A 20,555-nucleotide genomic window follows, 5' to 3' on the forward strand; every position below is an offset into this window, starting at 1 on the left:
ACTTTTGGCTGTGAGACAAGAGAATGATAGTCTCATAAATCGACTAGTTTGGGCAGTATACACCTTGTATCTACTTCCTGAAAGAATTCCTCGCCTATAATCCAGTATGCTGAGAGGAACTAATGAAGAGGGAAAATGTTTGCATCATACATGTAGGTCCACAGTGATGCCTTATTTCCACTGAACTTTTATGAAACTGCAAATGAGCAAAGAAAATGAATATTATGCTTCATAAAGAAGAAATACAAGTGAATACAAGTGAAATAAAAGAAATACACATATATTCAGCCTCATTGTTCAACCATGTTAGTTGTCACAGAAATACATTCACTTAGTGAGTATATCTTGAGCAGCTACTATTAGCTATAAAAGTAATGATGCAATTACCATGGATATTTCTTATATTTAAACTGTCATTCTTTTCTAGCCAGACTGCAAGCTTCCAGAAAGCAGGAGCCATATCCTCATGATTTTTCCTGTTTTATGCAGCATGCAGCTCAGCAACTAATCCTTAATCACATTCTTACCAAAAATTTATTGATTTGATTTGTTTTCTTCTGTTGCTTATTGTGCAGGACAGAACTTACCAAAAGCGTGGTGCTCCCTGAATTAATAGAACTTTCTAGGGATGAAGGCAGCAGTGTGCGGCTGGCAGCCTTTGAAACTTTGGTTAATCTGCTTGACATATTTGATACAGGTGAGTCTCCTTAGCTTTGCTTCCAAAAGCATTTTGTTTTCCTGTTCCGTGTCACTAGTAGAGGAGGAAGCTTGCTGCAGTATTGTCAGTCTTCCTGATGAGAGTGAGGTGTCCCTTCCCCTCTCTCTTGCTGTGGTCCTTCCTCTTTGAGTACTTTCTCTGCTGCCACTTTCCCCCTCCTTGCACCTGGTGGTGGTGTGTATTCCCTACTTTTCTCTCTCTCCTCTCATCAGCATGTAACTGACTAGTATGGAGAGCTAGTAAGAATTTGGGTTGGTGGGTTAGCTTTTAACTTGCTCAACTAACTGACCCTAAGACAGATCTTGACTGAAGCAATATCAATATTAGTTTCCTCTATTTTATATTTTAATGCTAGAAATCTCCTGGTCGCAAGAAGAGAAGTCTGGGTGGGTATTTGGGTGGGAATCGGTAAGGAGGTGTTTCTTTGTGTTACGCAGATCAAATAAGCGAGATGATTAGTTGCTCTTGTGAGTATGTGACTAGATTCTTAATGAATGTTGGACATTAGTTTTATCCATGCAAATTGACTCTTTTGGTAGGGTGTAATTTGAAAGGACAGATGTCAAGTACTCAGGTGCAAAACACTGTTGTGTAATTGTAGGATTAACAATGTTTTAACTGAGTTAGAATCTCTTAACAATTATTGCAATGTGGACAACTGTGTTGTGTGGATGTTACAGAATAATAATTTAAGCCATGTGGTGCACCAGAGGACTAAAAACAGCAGTACCTGAGAAGCGAATGAATGACTGTCTGTTTCTTAATAATGGGGTACCCCTAGGCCTCCAAGCTAAAGCCAGAGATCATCTCTGATCTGGGACCTTTCCTGCCACACACTCGGCTGTCACAGATCTGTTTTAACATGTGTTCCTGGCTATATTTCCTGCCGTTCTTTCCTGCTTCTCTTGGCTCTGGTGCTCTAATCCCACTCGCCATTTTCTTGGCATACCAAATTCTTTCCACTTCTAGGCTTTCCATGTTCTCTTTTTTCACTCTTCCCTCTATTTTCCTCCTAGCCAGTTGCTTCTCCTTCAGTGCCTAGTTCAGATCCAGTGTCCTTGCTGACAACTTCTAAATCCCTTTATACCAGGGCTTGGCAAACTATGGGTCAAATCCCGCTGCCACCCATTGTATAAACAGAGCTTATTGGAATGCAGCCATGCTCATCTGTTTCTATATTGTCTGTAGCTATTTTGTGCCAAAGTGACAGAGTTGAGTACTTGTGACAGATAAACTACAAAGCCTAGAATATTTGCAAAAACAGTTGCAGACTTCTGCCTTATGCTAACTATTTAAATAATGATCACATTGTCTTATGATATTTTGGGGGCTTGATTTCTTTGCTGGTCTGAATTTCATAAGTTCAGAAACCACTTATCATTCACTTTTCTATTTCTGTTAATGTTTGTTCTCTAAGAAATTCAGTAAATGTTGGATGAATGTTATTTAGTAAAAACAATAGATGTGGTGCTGAAATGTGATGATAATAATAGCAGTAATAATAATACCAATAATCCTGTTACAAAATTTTACTTAGTGTTGTCACACCCTTAATTTTGTTGTTCAGTTGCTAAGTCATGTTTGACTCTGCGATGCCATGGATGGCAACATACCAGTATCCTCTGTCCTTCACTATCTCCCAAAGTTTGTTCAAATTCATGTTCTTTGAGTCGGTGATGCTATCTAACCATCTCATCTTCTGCTGCCACCTTCTTTTCTTGCCTTTCATCTTTCCCAGCATCAGGGTCTTTTCCACTGAGTCAGCTGTTCGCATAAGGTGGCCAAAATATTGGAGCTTCAGCATCAGTCCTTCCAATGAATATTCAGGGTTGATTTCCTTTAGAATTGACTGATTTGACCCTAATAAAGTAGTGATTCTGTCCTGAAAGTTTAAGAGAACTGTGGGAAATTCAGGGAGTATTTGAAATCAAAACTGAAATATTGTTAATATCAGAAACTTATGAGTAAGCAAACACTCAAAGAAGCAAAAACTCAAAAGAAGTTTTTTAAAAAGAGTCACAGAAGAAGTAAAAGTGAAGACGTTCATTATACAGAATGTAATATGAACTAACTTTTAAAATATATCAAAAATAAAATGATAAAATGCAGCATGGTATGAGTCTACATGACTATAAGAACGCTAACAGTAAGCAAGAATACTGGAGTGGGTTGCCATTGCCTTCTCCAGGGGATCTTTTGGACCCAGGGATCAAACCCGCAACTCCTACATTGGCAGGAGGGTTCTTTACCACTGAACCGCAAGGGGAGCCCGCAGACTCTTTAGCGTGACTAAAGTTCTGGATGATTTCCACTCACTTCTCACTTCCTCTTTGTATCATACATCCATCATCATTGCTGTCAGATAGTTTCTGTTACTCTGAGGCTAACATAGTAATTTTTCTTTCTGAAATTTGTGTGTACACAATAATTTGCACATTTGCAGTGTGGGCAACTGGATCTAAACTGTGTTTTATTCTTGTTTTTCAGATGACAGAAGTCAAACTATACTTCCCGTAGTGAAATCATTTTGTGAAAAATCTTTCAAAGCAGATGAATCAATTCTTATTTCTTTATCTTTCCATTTAGGAAAACTATGCCATGGATTATATGGTATGATATGTGCTAAAAATGTCAAGATTGCAGAGAATTTTTCCTTTTTCTTTTACCTTAGCCCCTAAACTGCAGCTCTTCAGTAGGTTGTAAAGCCTACCCTATAAGTGTGTAACATCTTAATGACTTTTTCACTGATAGAACCTATGTAAAAGAACAATGGAGGAGTGAAGTAGGCATAAGCCTTTAAATTTCTGAATATCTTATCTTTTATATTAGTTGACATTTGATCATAGAAGTTTAGGTATATTAACTATTGGTACATAGTAAGTATACCCTTATTAATTTTTTTGAATGATTAATATATCGCATAAGCAGTTCAAATTAGAATGTAGAATAATACCTGTAACTCTTGGCATTTTAAATGTATTACTCAGTTCTCTCTTATTAAAATAATGTAAGCATTAATTGTAACAATCTAGCATAGCAAAAAATAGTTTTATGTAGATTGTAGGCTTTCAATAGACTATTGAAAAAGTATTGCAATATTTGTCGAGTTACTAGCTCTCTAAAATAGTATATGAATATGGAACCAGTCATTGATCAAAAGTATTTTGGGTTTATTTTGCTGTCTTTCATATTTGGGGCTTTTTTTTTTTTTTTTTTTTTTTTTGCTATGCCACACAGCTCCTGGGATCTTAGTTCCTCAACCAAGGATCAAACTCAGGTCCCTGGCAGTGGAAGTGCCGAGTCGTAACCACTTGACCACCAGAGAATTCCCTCAGATCCCATTTTTAAGCTCCTTCTCTGCAGACATATGTGCAAGTCTTTTCTGTAGGCAACTTTAAAAATATTTACCAGAAATAAATAGTAATAATGGCTGGTATATTATTATTGTAATTATTCATTAGTGGTATATACTGTGGTACATGCTGCAGAAATTAATGCAGGTAATTCCTGCATCACACAGTATATACTGTAAAAATTTAAATGAAAATATTATTAAAATTAACATAAGGTAAAGACTCACTAGATTTCTTCACAGTAGTTACTTTTTCCTCATTATTACTTTTACTTATGATTTCCAACCATTTGTTTAAATATCTGATTCTAATTATGTTTTTACTGCACTTTGCTTTTCTCTCTTTAATTTCTGTTTTCAAATAAAATGTTGATCAAAGGTTTTACATGTGTTTTAGGAATTTTTACTCCAGATCAACACTTGAGATTTTTGGAGTTTTATAAGAAACTTTGTACATTGGGTTTGCAACAAGAAAATGGACACAATGAAAACCAGATACCACCCCAAATCTTAGAGCAGGAGAAGAAATATATTTCAGTACGGAAGAACTGTGCTTATAACTTTCCGGTAATACATTATACATTTGTAGTGGCTGCACATTTTAATTATAAAATATATGAATGGATGACATTGAAAACGGTTGCCATATTTGACACTTATTAGTTAGCATTATGTCTGGTATATATTGGTGTAATTTATATTTGTCTCTATGTATATATGTCACTCTACATTTTGGACCGTAAAGCTGGCAGTGAAAGTATTTCTCTGAACCGGTTGGCTGGTTTCTTCCACAAACCTGCATGCCTCCTCATTTTTTCATAGCTTTCCTCCAGATTTTTTTAGGAATCTGACACCTGCATTTGGGGTAGGGGTCAGGTTGCTTAGGAGGAAAAGAGTGAGATAAGGAGAGGGTAATGTAGACTTTACTTAGGAATAGTATACAAATCAGGTTATTTTACACAATTATGGTTTATTGTGGGAGAAGGCAATGGCAACCCACTCCAGTACTCTTGCCTGGAAAATCCCATGGACGGAGGAGCCTGGTGGGCTGCAGTCCATGAGGTCACTAGGAGTCGGACACGACTGAGTGACTTCACTTTAACTTACATGCATTGGAGAAGGAAATGGCAACCCACTCCAGTATTCTTGCCTGGAGAATCCCAGGGATGGGGGAGCCTGGTGGGCTGCCGTCTGTGAGGTCACACAGAGTCGGACACGACTGAAGCAACTTGGCAGCAGCAGTAGCAGCATATATGTTAGAATTATGTGCATGTATTTGGATCTTCCAAATATGATTTCTAACTAAATTATGATTCAGAACATGATTTCAATTTAAGTGAAATGACTATGATATTGTTATTGACGCATGTTTTTCTCTTCGAAACTCATCTTCTTCCACCTCCACCAGGCCATGATTGTTTTTGTTGATCCCAAAAACTTCCACATGGAACTCTATTCTACATTCTTCTGCCTTTGTCATGACCCCGAAGTACCAGTCAGATACACTATTGCTATTTGCTTTTACGAAGTAAGTCTGAAAAAGTGATAACCACTTTACATTTGTTGTTTTTTGCCTATGTGTACCAGATGAGTTTCTGATACATTGTACACTTTTGTTTTCAGATTTATTAAAATATATTGGCTCCATATCTCTTTCATATTCTAATCCTAAATTTGGAAAAATTCTCGTTCTGTTTATAGAGTGTTTACAGAATTCATTTACATACAGATGTTACATTCATTTATCATGTATTAATCCATTCATTCAGTATATCTTGTCTTAAATTATACTCTCTCTTACTTTAAGCCAGACATTGTGGTATGAATATGGCTGTTGTAGATCTGGAAGTAAAATTGGTTTTATAATGCTTTATAATGTTTATATTTAGCATTGCACCTAAACTCAAGAACTTGAGAACAAATGGAAAATTGAGAGAGTATTTATTTAAATTTATGGCTTTTACCATACATGGTTCATATTTTGTGAGCACAGCTTATATATTTAGCTGTTATGACAACTCTTCATAGTGTCAGAGCCAAAGTGGATATTTTTTTTTTTACCTTGCTGAGGGACATGTGGGAAACTTAGTTCACCAACCAGGAAATGAACTCATGCCCCTTGAAGTGGAAGTACAGAGTCTTAATCCCTGGATCACCAGGGAAGTCCCACAAAAGTGAATTTAAATTTTATGATAAATGTAATTAACTTCTTAAACCTTGAGGCTGAAATTTAGGGCATGTTTCTTGAGTGATTGTAGGAAGTAGATGCGTGCCATCATTGCCGTAAACATGGATAAGCTATAATTTGTCGACTTCAGGACTGTCACATAAAAATATCTGAGGGGCTTGGGACTTCCTTCATGATCCAGTGGTTAAGACTCCATGCTGCCGATGCAGAGGGCATGGGTTTGTTTCCCAGTGGGGGAACTAAGATCTCACATGCCTTGGGGTGCAGCCAAAAGATAAAATTTTAAAAAAGAAATTTAAAAAATCTTAGTGGCTTAATAAAATATTTATTTCCTTTATAGTAATATTCTTATTCTCACTGAGAATATTGTATCTCCTTCCTTGAACTGTGTTCAAAGCATTGTTAGATTAGCTAAAACTATGTAGGATATCCATAGCAGCATTAGAAATGTTGCTTTAGACTCTTGCCTTTAGTCATTGCTTGTTTTTTTCTGGTGTGAATTAAATGAATGTTCTGTGTGCAAAGTCCAAGAAAGATTCCCTTTAAATGGTATAATTGATTAAAATAATTCATTGTTGAGTAAGTAAGTCATCTTTGTAAATACACATATAGAAATATGGTTTTGGAGGAGGAGAAATGGCAGAGGGCACTAGCTGGCTGAGTGAGCTACTTATCTGTTATGTATATTAAGGCATTTATGCTTGGTTGCTGCCCTGTATACTTGTATTTGTCTAGATTGGTTCATGAGATGGTTGCATGAGATTAGAGGCTGAGAAAGAAGTATTTATGCAATATGAGAGTTTCTACTTAAGTTTATTTTATCTCATACCTTTACTATTTTATTTTTATTTATGTTTTATAGTGGACATAATGTGTTAGCACCATAGAAATAGGCGTGTTGAAATATATATACAAGAATATTTCACTGATAGAAGTGAGTTTGGAAATCACTGGTTTAGCTATTTGCTGGGGGGCTAGTTTCTGTATTCACCCAGTCATACCATGGTGGTGGGTTAAGATGATATTTGACTCCATAAGTGGATGCTTAATGTAGGTTTGTCCTTTTAAATAATGAAAATACACTGGTGGATTTAAATTTTCCTGGCAATGTTATTATTGGATTCTGATAATTACTCTAGTATGGTCCAAGTTTATTCTTGTTTTTGAGAAAGATAGTATTTTCAAAATACTTTGAAATCAAAAACAACCTTGTAGAGCAAAGATTTTTGAAATACCTTCTTTATTAGGAGCTCCCTTTTCAATTAAAGCTTACTCAAACCTAGTATGTTAAAAAAAAATACTTAAAGGTAAAGTGGAACCTGGTGAATATACCATTGTAGATTTTCACCATTGCTTGTCTGGAGGGGGAAAAGTGGTTCTTTAAGGAGCTGGATTAGTCTAGACTTAAGATTATCCTTTCCCAGCATCAGGGAAAGATTGAGGGCTGAAGAAGTGGGTAACAGAGGATGAGATGGTTGGATGACATCACCGACTCAGTAGACATGAGTTTGAGTAAACTCTGGGAGACTGTGAAGGACAGGGGAACCTGGCCTGTTGCAGAGTTGGATACAACTTAGCGACTGAACAACAACCCTGAACTCCTCTCTTGCTGATTGAAGTCTTTGATTAGAAAAGTCTTTGAAGTTTTGCTGGCTTAGGAGTTTGCTCTGTCCCTGTGTGACTGCTGGCCTTCAGCAGAACTTGTGCCCTCAGGGAGCTCTAAACCAGGACGAGTGCTCCCCTGGCTTCGCTCTCTTGAAAGACCCTGTCGGCTGCTCCAAGACTAAAATAGGAACTATAGGCACCCATGGGCTCGTTACTGCTTGTGATAGGAAACTTACGATTGATAAATCCATTCTTCTACACCTCCCACCCCCACCTGTGCACTTCCCTACCCTCATGTGTTCATACACTCTAGCATGTTAAGATGCAGATGGAAAAGCTTATTAGGTATGCAAGTAATGTTTTCTAGAAATCTAATTTTATATTTATGTTGTAACCAAGTCTCATTTTGAAAGTAAATCTGACAGGGATTTTTTTTTTTAATTGTTGTTATAACCTTTATATGTCTAGTAATCTCAAATCTGAGAGACTTCATTGCTATATTTTAGGTATCTAAACTTCTGAATTCTGGAGTATATTTAATACATAAAGAACTAATAACATTGTTGCAAGATGAATCATTGGAGGTAATATCTTCTTACTGTTTGTTTTTTACTTCTTTTATATCAGGTTTGAGTATATCAATGCCTTTTTTATTTTCCTGCTTCTTGGGAATTCATGAATTCTAATAGCTGACTAGTCCCGGAAGCTTGTAACTGATGAATGACTGTCATAGACTAGAGATTGGGAAGGTCTATTATAAAAAAAATTAAGTTTTTAAAAATAAATATGTATTTGTTATGTTATGGAAAACTTTGGAAATGCCAAAAAGTAGACAGACAAAAGAGTACTTTTAGTTCTAATCACTGTTTCTATTTAATGTTTTCTTGTATGTTTTCATTTTCTGTTTTTTCTATATAAAGGTTTTTTAAGTTTTACACAATTGTGGTCATATATCAATCACATTTTATATATTTTTATTTCCCTTAGCATTGTGGAGCCTCTGGAACACTTAATTTTGATGCTTTATCTAGTGTATCCTAATCACTCAAACAACTGCTGGCTTGCCAAAGCTCAGCTCCTCAACGTGAGACATCTCTGAGGGTGTTGTCCGACTTAAACTGTTTTTCAAAAGTTGGGAGGCAGTTTTAAGGATGTTGTTAGGCTGTCTCGCATCGAAACTATTTGAATACTATCAAGAGGCAGACATACTAAACTCCTTTCAAAGGTAGTTTGACCAAGGTAGTTGATTATGTTTCTAAGACTTTGCAGCAGAAAGATGATGGAGCAGGAGATTAGAAACCCCCAAAATGCTCTTTGGTAACTACCCACTATTTCTGTGTAGAAATTGGCAAGTTAATTGATCTAAGATTAGAAAAAAACAGCCATCACTAGAAGGGTAATCAATATCTCTGTTAACAGGTACTAGATGCTCTCATAGATCATCTTCCAGAGATTCTGGAACTGATGTCTACTGGTGGGGAGAGCAGTGTTCAAGAAAATAAGGTGAATCCCATGGATCAAAAGAGCTTCCGGATCTTGTATGGGTGACCTTACTCTGCAGAGGTGTTGAGAGGAGTCAATCAAAGAATGTATGAAAAACACTTAATGCAGTGCTGGCCACCTGGACGGGCTCAGTAAAAGTCTTTTGGAGTTATGACAGCTTGAATTTCCTCTACCTTTCTTACCACAATCTTTATTTACTGTCCTTGGGGTTTACTTTCATATTTTCAGTTTTTATTAGCATTAATTGTTATTGCAAGAATAGCAACTAGTGAGGACAAAGGGTAGGAATTTAGAATATCAAAGTTTGTTGATGGTGAAATAGAATACGGAAGAGCTATGAATTTGTATCTTTCAAAATTTTGTTGTCAGGAATCATAAATTTTACTTATAGATTAAAAAAAATTTTGATTTTACTGAATAATTACGTCCCTGTGACAACTGCAATGCCTCCTAAGTTCGGAAATGATTAAAGAGTTTTCCCTTCCCCAGTGTATTGTAAGTCTGAATAATTTGGCTGAGTGCTGCAGCTGATGTATTTAATTATCTTTGATTCTCTTGATGTGTTTTCTTCTTCAGTTATCATCTCTGCCTGACTTGGTTCCAGCTCTCACAGCTGCTGAGCAGCGAGCTGCAGCCTCCTTAAAGTGGAGAACTCATGAGAAGCTGCTCCAGAAATACGCCTGTCTGCCACAAGTCATATCAAGTGATCAGATCTATTATCGTTTCTTACAAAGAATGTTCACAATCATGATGACAAATGTGAGCCCAATGCCTCTTATCTGATTTTTTCTTGAACTGGAGCACATTTTGGAATTAACCAAATTCTCCACATTCTTGAAATAGAATAGCAAGCTCCATTCACGCCCTTCTGCCTAGAGGGTGTTGTTACCTTTGCTTCCTCACTGGGTTCTCCTTTTGATCAGCTACCCAGCTGAAGAGAGGGATGCACAGGGGAGCGTGTCAACACACTCGCTTCACGCTTGATACAGTGCTCGGGGGAGATCGGCAGGAGTCTCCACTGCACAGCGACTTCTGCTCTGATGTGCACCTTCCGTGTGCCATGGCCTCAGCTGTGCTCTCTCACCTTACCTAAGAGTATTCCTTAAACCCCTTAATATCAGTTTGCTTTCTTTCTCTTTTTTTGGCTTCTTTTTCTTTTACCTTGTAACAGATAACATTTATAGAAAAAACATGAGTGCCCTGCTGTGGATAACCTCAAAATTAGAGTCAAAAGCAGGGGGAAAGAAAGGCTTGTACTCAAATTTCCCCATAGAGTAAATTGTCTGCCTTTTTTCCTTAAAATTCCCAGAGGATCATTTAACTGCAGTTTGATTATATGTTCACTATAACATCCTACTACCGTTTTTTCAAGTTTACAAAAGTTCCCCATAATGTGTATGTGTTAGAAACTATTTTTTAAAGAGTACTTTGAATTCTCATTGTTCTCAAAAAGGGGGGGGGGAATAATGAAATCTAGTAGCCATCTCGAAAACCCCAAATCAGTTTTAGCTTCAAAGATTAAAAAGGGGGGAAAAATGACATTACTGGTGTCATTTTATAACTTAACTAAAAAACGATAGGCATATATCGTATGCTAACACCTCTGCTTGAAGTTTGTTTCATGTATCAAAGCAAAGCCTAGGGGTTGAAAGTTGTTTTATAGGTGTAGTCATCTTAAAAAGTGATACTGGCAAAAATAACTTCTTATCAGAGGATAATGCATGAATGCAACACATAGAAAATTTCACATAAAGTCAAGCAGAATTTATTGATGACTTTATTCAACAATTAGCTTCTGTTTGCTGTGTTTCACACACTGTTCTGAGAGCTGGGGATCTGGGTGTGAACAAGACAGATTCTTGCTCTAATAGACCTTGAGTTCTAAAGAGGTGATGGTATGGGAAGTGATAAATAATAAAATAAAATGTATTAACAGAAGGTGATAAGTCCGGTGAAGCTTGATCTTAATTGTTTGTCTCAACCTAATTACTAAGAAGTCATCTTTGTGTTTATAAAGCTAATAAGTATAGAAAATTATTCCATAGTTTTAGCCTCTCGTATCAGGAAAGAGAAATAATTTACACTATAGTGTGAACAACATACTTTCAAGTCTGAGGGGTTTGCTTTGTTTTCTTTTGCAAGGAGGTAATTCTACACTTAAAAGAGATATATGATTTACTATAGCACATTTTCCATGATCAAATAAAGACATATTTCATTTCAGTGTCTTCTGGAAAAAAAGGTTTATATTTTTAGTTCCATATTTCATGGTCATAATATTCATTCATTCATTCACTTAATAAAATTTATTGAGCACTTACAATGTGCCATGTACTGTTAGTGACTGAAAAGATAAAGGATCTGTTCTCACAGAACCTTAAGTTCTGTTGGAGACAGACAACACACACATATTGGGTTGGCAAAAGTTTCATTCAGGTTTCTGTTTAAGATGTTACAAAAAAAAAACCCGAATGAAATTTTGGCCAACCCAGTGCACTGAACACCAGGGATGAAAAGTACAAGGAAGAACTAAAACACAGGGTAGAGGGGAAGAAATTGATGGAGGGTACTGTGGATGTCGTGGTCAGGAAAAAGCCCTCTCTGATCAAGAGGCTTGGACCAAGTAAGGGAGTGGCCGTGTGGAGGTCTGAAGCACAGGTGATCCCAACAAAGGGAAGAGGAAATGCAAAGATGTGATTCAGGGTGTGCTTGGTTTTATGAAGGTCAGCAAGGAAGCCACTGTGGCGGTTGTTAGAGATGAGCCTGGAGAGGTCTTTGGCCCACAGCACACAGGTGCTCATAGCCATGATGTAGAATGGAGATTATATTCTGTTATGCAGGGGAAGGCTTTGGAAGGTTTTGGAGTAGAGGAATGACATCAACTAACTTTTTTTCCTACTTCTGTAATGAAAAAAATTTAAAGATGCATGAAGGCAGAGAAAACACTACAATGAACTCTCACGAACCCATCACCCTGATTTAACAGTTATTAACATTTTGTCATACTTGCCTTTTCCATTTCATTGTGCTAAAAAGTTTAAGTTATAGATGTCATATTTTATCTCTAAGCATTTCAGTGTTCATCTCTAGAAAAGGACATTGTCCTATATAATCATGTTACAAATATTACATTTGACAAAATGAACAATTATCTTTAATATCATTTAAAATTCATATCAAAGCTTACCAATTATCCCCCAAATGGGTGTGATAGTTGTTTTATTCCATATAGGATCCAAGTAGGATCTACACATAGCCTCAGTTTAGTTCAGTTCAGTCGCTCAGTCGTGTCCGACTCTTTGAACCCCATGATCGCAGCACACCGGGCTTCCCTGTCCATCACCAACTCCCGGAGTTCACTCAGGCTCATGTCCATCGAGTCAGTGATGCCATCCAGCCATCTCATCCTCTGTCGTCCCCTTCTCCTCCTGCCCCCAATCCCTCCCAGCATCAGAGTCTTTCCCAATGAGTCAACTCTTCATATGAAGTGGCCAAAGTACTGGAGTTTCAGCTTTAGCATCATTCCCTCCAAAAGAAATCCCAGGGCTGATCTCCTTCAGAATGGACTGGTTGGATCTTGCAGTCCAAGGGACTCTCAAGAGTTTCTTCCAAAACCACAGTTCAAAAGCATCAATTCTTCGGCATTCAGCTTTCTTCACAGTCCAACTCTCACATCCATACATGACCACTGGAAAAACCATAGCCTTGACTAGACGGACCTTTGTTTGCAAAGTAATGTCTCTGCTTTTGAATATGCTGTCTTAAGTTGGTCATAATTTTTCTTCCAAGGAGTAAGCGTCTTTTAATTTCATGGCTACAGTCACCTGCAGTGATTTTGGAGCCCCAAAAAATAAAGTCTGACACTTTCCACTGTTTCCCCATCTATTTCCCATGAAGTGTTGGGACCAGATGCCATGATCTTCGTTTTCTGAATGTTGAGCTTTAAGCCAACTTTTTCACTTTCCACTTTCACTTTCCTCAAGAGGCTTTTTAGTTCCTCTTCACTTTCTGCCATAAGGGTGGTGTCATCTGCATATCTGAGGTTATTGCTATTTCTCCTGGCAATCTTGATTCCAGCTTGTGCTTCTTCCAGCCCAGCATTTCTCATGATGTCCTCTGCATAGAAGTTAAATAAGCAGGGTGACAATATGCAGCCTTGACGTACTCCTTTTCCTATTTGGAACCAGTCTGTTGTTCCATGTCCAGTTCTAACTGTTGCTTCCTGACCTGCATACAGGTTTCTCAAGAGGCAGGTCAGGTGGTCTGGTATTCTCATCTCTTAGAATTTTCCACAGTTTGATTGTGATCCACACAGTCAAAGGCTTTGGCATAGTCAATAAAGCAGAAGTAGATGTTTTTCTGGAACTCTCTTGCTTTTTCCATGATCCAGCGGATGTTGGCCATTTGATCTCTGGTTCCTCTGCCTTTTCTAAAACCAGCTTGAACATCTGGGAGTTCACAGTTCACGTATTGCTGAAGCCTGGCTTGGAAAATTTTGCACATTACTTTACTAGCATGTGAGGTGAGTGCAATTGTGCGGTAGTTTGAGCATTCTTTGGCATTGCCTTTCTGTGGGATTGGAATGAAAACTGACCTTTTCTAGTCCTGTGGCCACTGCTGAGTTTTCCAAGGATGCTGGCATATTGAGTGCAGCAATTTCACAGCATCATCTTTCAGGATTTGAAATAGCTCAACTGGAATTCCATCACCTCCACTAGCTTTGTTCATAGTGATGCTTTCTAAGGCCCACTTGACTTCACATTCCAGGATGTCTGGCTCTAGGTGAGTGATCACACCATCGTGATTATCTGGGTTGTGAAGATCTTTTCTGTATAGTTCTTCTGTGTATTCTTGCCACCTCTTCTTAATATCTTCTGCTTCTGTTAGGTCCATACCATTTCTGTCCTTTATGGAGCCCATCTTTGCATGAAATGTTCCCTTGGTGTCTCTGATTTTCTTGAAGAGATCTCTAGTCTTTCCCATTCTGTTGTTTTCCTCTATTTCTTTGCATTGATCGCTGAGGAAGGCTTTCTTATCTTTTCTTGCTATTCTTTGGAACTCTGCATTCAGATGCTTCTATCTTTTCCATTTCTCCTTTGCTTTTCACTTCTCTTCTTTTCACAGCTATTTGTAAGGGCTCCTCAGACAGCCATTTGGCTCTTTTGCATTTCTTTTCCATGGGGATGGTCTTGATCCCTGTCTCCTGTACAATGTCATGAACCTCTGTCCATAGTTCATCAGGCACTCTATCTATCAGATCTAGTCCCTTAAATCTATTTCTCACTTCCACTGTATATCATAAGGGATTTGATTTAGGTTATACCTGAGTGGTCTAGTGGTTTTCCCTACTTTCTTCAATTTAAGTTGGAATTTGGCAATAAGGAGTTCATGATCTGAGCCACAGTCAGCTCCTGGTCTTGTTTTTGTTGACTGAATAGAGCTTCATCTTTGGCTGCAAAGAATGTAATCAGTTTGATATCAGTGTTGATCATCTGGTGATGTCCATGTATAGAGCCTTCTCTTGTGTTGTTGGAAGAGGGTATTTGCTATGACCAGTGCATTTTCTTGGCAAAACTCTATTAGTCTTTGCCCTGCTTCATTCCGTATTCCAAGGCCAAATTTGCCTGTTACTCTAGGTGTTTCTTTACTTCCTACTTTTGCATTCCAGTCCCTTCTAATGAAAAGGGCATCTTTTTTGGGTGTTAGTTCTAAAAGGTCTTGTAGGTCTTCATAGAACTGTTAAACTTCAGCTTCTTCAGCATTACTGGTTGGGGCATAGACTTGGATTACCGTCATATTGAATGGTTTGCCTTGGAGACGAACAGAGATCATTCTGTCGTTTTTGAGATTGCATCCAAGTACTGTATTTCGGACTCTTTTGTTGACCATGATGGCTACTCCATTTCTTCTGAGGGATTCCTGCCCGCAGTAGTAGATATAATGGTCATCTGAGTTAAATTCACCCATTCCCGTCCATCGTAGTTCCCTGATTCCTAGAATGTCATTGTTCACTCTTGCCATCTCTTGTTGACCACTTCCAATTTGCCTTGATTCATGGACCTGACATTCCAGGTTCCTATGCAATATTGCTCTTTACAGCATCAGATCTTGCTTCTATCACCAGTCACATCCACAGCTGGGTATTGTTTTTGCTTTGGCTCCATCCCTTCATTCTTTCTGGAGTTATTTCTCCACTGATCTCCAGTAGCATATTGGGCACCTACTGACCTGGGGAGTTCCTCTTTCAGTATCCTATCATTTTGCCTTTTCATACTGTTCATGGGGTTCTCAAGGTAAGAATACTGAAGTGGTTTGCCATTCCCTTCTCCAGCGGACCACACTGTGTCAGGCCTCTCCACCATGCCCGCCCGTCTTGGGTGGCCCCGCAGAGCATGGCTTAGTTTCATTGAGTTAGACAAGGCTGTGGTCCTAGTGTGATTAGATTGACTAGTTTTCTGTGATTATGGTTTCAGTGTGTCTGCCCTCTTGCAACACCTACCGTCTTACTTGGGTTTCTCTTACCTTGGACGTGGGGTATCTCTTCACTGCTGCTTCAGCAAAGCACAGCTGCTGCTCCTTACCTTGGACAAGGGGTATCTCCTCACCGCCACCCCTCCCAACCTTGAACATAGAATAGCTCCTCTAGGCCCTCCAGCACCCGCGCTGCCACCGCTCCTTGGAAATGGGGTCTCTCCTCCTGGCCGCCGCCGCTGGCCTCAGGCATGCAGCAGCTCCTCTCGGCCGCAGCCCCTGACCTCGATACATAGCCTCAGGTAGTTACATTGCTTAGTTCCCTTTTAATCCAGAACAGATTCCCTCTTTGCCCTTCCCCCAATTTTTAATGACATTGAATTGTGGAAGAGACTCAGTTGTCCTGTAGAATGCCTCTATGGATTTACTTGTTTGTCTCTTCTCCATATTTGTTTTAAGCTGGAGGTTTGATAAGGGCTTGCTCAGTCTTCAGTTCAGTCTCTCAGTCGTGTCCAACTAACTCTTCTCGACCCCATGAATTGCAGCACACCAGGCCTCCCTGTCCATCGCCAGACATCCTGGAGTTCACTCAGACTCATGTCCATCGAGTCAGTGATGCTATCCAGCCATCTCATCCCTGTCGTCCCCTTCTCCTCCTTCCTGCCCCCAATCCCTCCCAGCATCAGAGTCTTTCCCAGTGAGTCAACTCTTCGCATGAGGTGGCCAAAGTACTGGAGTTTCAGCTTTAGCATCATTCCCTCCAAAGAAATCCCAGGGCTGATCTCCTTCAGAATGGACTGGTTGGATCTCCTTGAAGTCCAAGGGACTCTCAAGAGTCTTCTCCGACACCACAGTTCAAAAGCATCAATTCTTCGGCACTCAGCTTTCTTCACAGTCCAACTCTCACATCCATACATGACCACAGGAAAAACCATAGCCTTGACTAGATGGACCTTAGTCGGCAAAGTAATGTCTCTGCTTTTGAATAGACTATCTAGGTTGGTCATAACTTTCCTTCCAAGGAGTAAACGTCTTTAAATTTCATGGCTGCAATCACCATCTGCAGTGATTTTGGAGCTCAAAAAAATAAAGTCTGACACTGTTTCCACTGTTTCCCCATCTATTTCCCATGAAGTGATGGGACCAGATGCCATGATCTTCGTTTTCTGAATGTTGAGCTTTAAGCCAACTTTTTCACTCTCCACTTTCACTTTCATCAAAAGACTTTTCAGTTCCTCTTCACTTTCTGCCATAAGGGTGGTGTCATCTGCATATCTGAGGTTATTGCTATTTCTCCTGGCAATCTTGATTCCAGCTTGTGCTTCTTCCAGACCAGCGTTTCTCATGATGTACTCTGCATATAAGTTAAATAAGCAGGGTGACAATATGCAGCCTTGACGTACTTTTCCTATTTGAAACCAGTCTGTTGTTCCATGTCCAGTTCTAACTGTTGCTTCCTGACCTGCATACAGGTTTCTCAAGAGGCAGGTTAGGTGGTCTGGTATTCCCATCTGTTTCAGAATTTTCCAGTTTATTATGATCCACACAGTCAAAGGCTTTGGCATAGTCAATAAAGCAGAAGTAGATGTTTTTCTGGAACTCTCTTGCTTTTTCCATGATGCGGCGGATGTTGGCCATTTGATCTCTGGTTCCTCTGCCTTTTCTAAAACCAACTTGAACATCTGGGAGTTCACAGTTCACATATTGCTGAAGCCTGGCTTGGAAAATTTTGCGCATTACTTTACTAGCGTGTGAGATGAGTGCAATTGTGCAGTAGTTTGAGCATTCTTTGGCATTGCCTTTCTTTGGGGTTGGAATGAAAACTGACCCTTTCCAGTCCTGTGGCCACTGCTGAGTTTTCCAAATTTGCTGTCATATTGAGTGCAGCAATTTCACAGCATCATCTTTCAGGATTTGAAATAGCTCAACTGGAATTCCATCACCTCCACTAGCTTTGTTCATAGTGATGCTTTCTAAGGCCCACTTGACTTCACATTCCAGGATGTCTGGCTCTAGGTGAGTGATCACACCATCATGATTATCTGGGTTGTGAAGATCTTTTTTTTTTTTTTTAAATTTATACTAAAATGTATATTGCCGAGTCTTAGGTCAAATGTTTTTGGCAAGAATTCTTTATCAGCGCTGCTGTGTTTTGTGTTGTGTCGCATGTGGACTCCCATACCTTTGTAAATGAGCTCAGAGTTCTTGTGCAGGCAGGGACATCTCTGTTAGTTCACTGCAAAATTGTGTTTTCTCCCTTGTGATCTGTGTCATAATCTGAAGCTGACACTTCAACACTGAATACCCAGTTTCCCAGTCACCTTTTACCTTTCAGTTTTAGCATCCACTGATGATCCTTGCCTGAATCAGTTATTTCATTAGAACTTACAAAAGAGTGGCTTTTAAAAATCTATTTTCTTCTACATTGTTGATGATGTTCTTCTCAGGATAAATGCTTTTTTAAATTTATACTAAAATATATTTCCTAATGTAAGGAGAGAATTAATTCTTATTCTTTCCCTCTATCAATTTTCAGAGTTAACCCAGGGATGATAAATGAACTTTGTTTTTGTTTTTATCCTTTCATTTAGACTCATCTTTTATATGGAACAATGTTTTAATCAATTTCAGTCATTATTCACATGCTCAAGTGGTTGCAGTTTCTTTAAACTGACTTTTGTTTGTTTTGATATAATTACCTTTGTCTTTGATTTCTGGCCCCCAAAATATTACCTTATACTGTGAGGTATAAAATATACATATTTTATATTATTTCTGTTTCAAATAATTAGTGTTTATTGCATTTGGAATTCTATTAGTGTATACAAAATAAAAGAAAAGAGTAACATCCTTTTATTTAAGTTCATTTATCTAACATTCATTTTCCTTAATTCGACTGATATTTCTGTTTATGTACATTTTTTAAATTTTCTGTTCTAATTTATAGTGAATATTCTTTTTTACCTTCAACAGATTAAAAACAGTGCACAAAATGGTACTAGATAGAATGGAAATAGCTTGTATAAAATAGGAGGTAATAGGCCATACTCTCTGAGCAATGTCTATTTTTTCTATTTGAATTTCAAGCATCCCTATCATGATAGTCTGAATCTTCAAGAACTGAATGTTATATATATGTAAGTCAAGATAGTGAATGTGAATTTATACTGGATACAGTATACCTGGTTGAGAGATTTTTCTCTGATGCATAGTTTGAAGCCATAGTAAAGATGGATGGTTGAATTTACTTAGAATTAAGGTTCTGCCCAGTTGGTGTGACACAAATCCAAAGGATCAAAGAGTTTAAAACACTAGTAATAATAACTGGCATGGTGTCCCTTGGATTCTAAACTTTATCTGTGTCATGGACCAGGGATCTTAAAGGATGGTATTGAGATGGAGGAGGCAGAACTAAGTGAGAGGAATCTGACGTATACCTGGTCATAGGATCTCTGATTTGAGAAGTGGCACGTTTTTGGCGAGGTACCTGACACGGGGTGTGTACTAGCAAATGTTTGTTGAATAAATGAGTAACATGGTCTAGAAGTGGCTGAGATGTATTTGGGGAGAATATCACTTAAGATGAGGTGCCAAGGAGATGTGAGTCAGATATAAATTAAATCTGGATGATTTGGAAGTGACTCTGCCAAATTACTTGAACTTTGCAGTATGATAGATGAGTTGATTTGCCTGACTGATAACATTAAATTATAAAGACACGTCCACACTGATTTCAGAGCCAGACAGCATTGCTTTCAGTCGATAACTTAAAATTGATGTGTGGGGTCAAATTATTTAGAGCATATACCGTTAGACTTGTTTAATTGTTTTTCTTATTTCTCTAAGAATGTCTTACCTGTCCAAAAGGCGGCTTCACGAACTCTATGCATTTTTCTACGTTATAATCGTAAACAGGAACAGAGACATGAGGTGATTCAAAAATTAATTGAACGTAAGTAATCACTCTCTCTCATTTGGAGAACAGAAAGTAAATAAACTGGTTGGCCTTAGTTAGATTTGGCTTATGTTATCATATTGCTATGAATAATTAGGCCAGTATTGCTAAAATTTGTATTTGAGCTTTAGAGGCTAATTTCTTGTTTGTTTTAGAAATTTTTTTACAGGATCAGATCTTTGATGAATGAAAAATTCATCTACTTTAGACTACCTTTCATGAATTTCTACACTTGAGATGTTAAAATACATACACTTATCGTTGAAAACTCAGTTTCTATTCTAATGAATACAATTTGAAAATAAGATACAAGCAGGCTACCCATGAATCCAATAATTTGTTTTGTGTTCCTATATTAAATATTACAGAATGTAGGTTTTGTTCTCTTGAATAGACTTGATAGTACACTCAAATGTGAATCTAGTGAGCCGAAGTGGTTTATAATGTCTTAAAAAATTGTCAGTTAACAAATGCAAATATATTTTAATTTGCTATGGGCTAAAATCAAAACAAAACCTTTGGTTAAAGAATTAATTCTTGAAGTAGTGATAGACACCTATATATACTTAGTGAATTTGTTAATTATTGTATACTTGCTTTGACCATAGTGCCTTAATGCTTTTATTAAACTATTATCCAGCATAGACAGGTAATGAGATTTTCTGGTTATTATAGTTTACCATTTTAAGTATGGATCACCACTTAAAAAAAAAATTAGAGCACATAAAATTCTGTTTAAAGAAAAATTTTGCTCAATATACTT

General features: G+C 38.0%; 1 protein-coding gene across 4 annotated transcripts in view; it reads left to right on the plus strand.

The window, feature by feature from the left end:
• PPP4R4 (protein phosphatase 4 regulatory subunit 4) overlaps positions 1 to 20,555 on the plus strand; it is a 103,727-nt gene that overhangs the window by 56,677 nt on the left and 26,495 nt on the right. For all 4 annotated transcript variants that reach the window (XM_042235416.1, XM_042235417.1, XM_027957357.2 and 1 more), the window contains 8 exons: positions 576 to 697; positions 3,206 to 3,328; positions 4,468 to 4,637; positions 5,479 to 5,598; positions 8,370 to 8,447; positions 9,283 to 9,366; positions 9,943 to 10,125; positions 19,684 to 19,789. In XM_042235416.1, coding sequence (XP_042091350.1) covers positions 576 to 697; positions 3,206 to 3,328; positions 4,468 to 4,637; positions 5,479 to 5,598; positions 8,370 to 8,447; positions 9,283 to 9,366; positions 9,943 to 10,125; positions 19,684 to 19,789 — 986 coding nt within the window. The remainder of the gene's footprint in view (positions 1 to 575; positions 698 to 3,205; positions 3,329 to 4,467; positions 4,638 to 5,478; positions 5,599 to 8,369; positions 8,448 to 9,282; positions 9,367 to 9,942; positions 10,126 to 19,683; positions 19,790 to 20,555) is intronic.

This window comes from Ovis aries, chromosome 18 (genome assembly GCF_016772045.2).
Source record: "Ovis aries strain OAR_USU_Benz2616 breed Rambouillet chromosome 18, ARS-UI_Ramb_v3.0, whole genome shotgun sequence".
Classification (NCBI taxonomy): domain Eukaryota; kingdom Metazoa; phylum Chordata; class Mammalia; order Artiodactyla; family Bovidae; genus Ovis; species Ovis aries.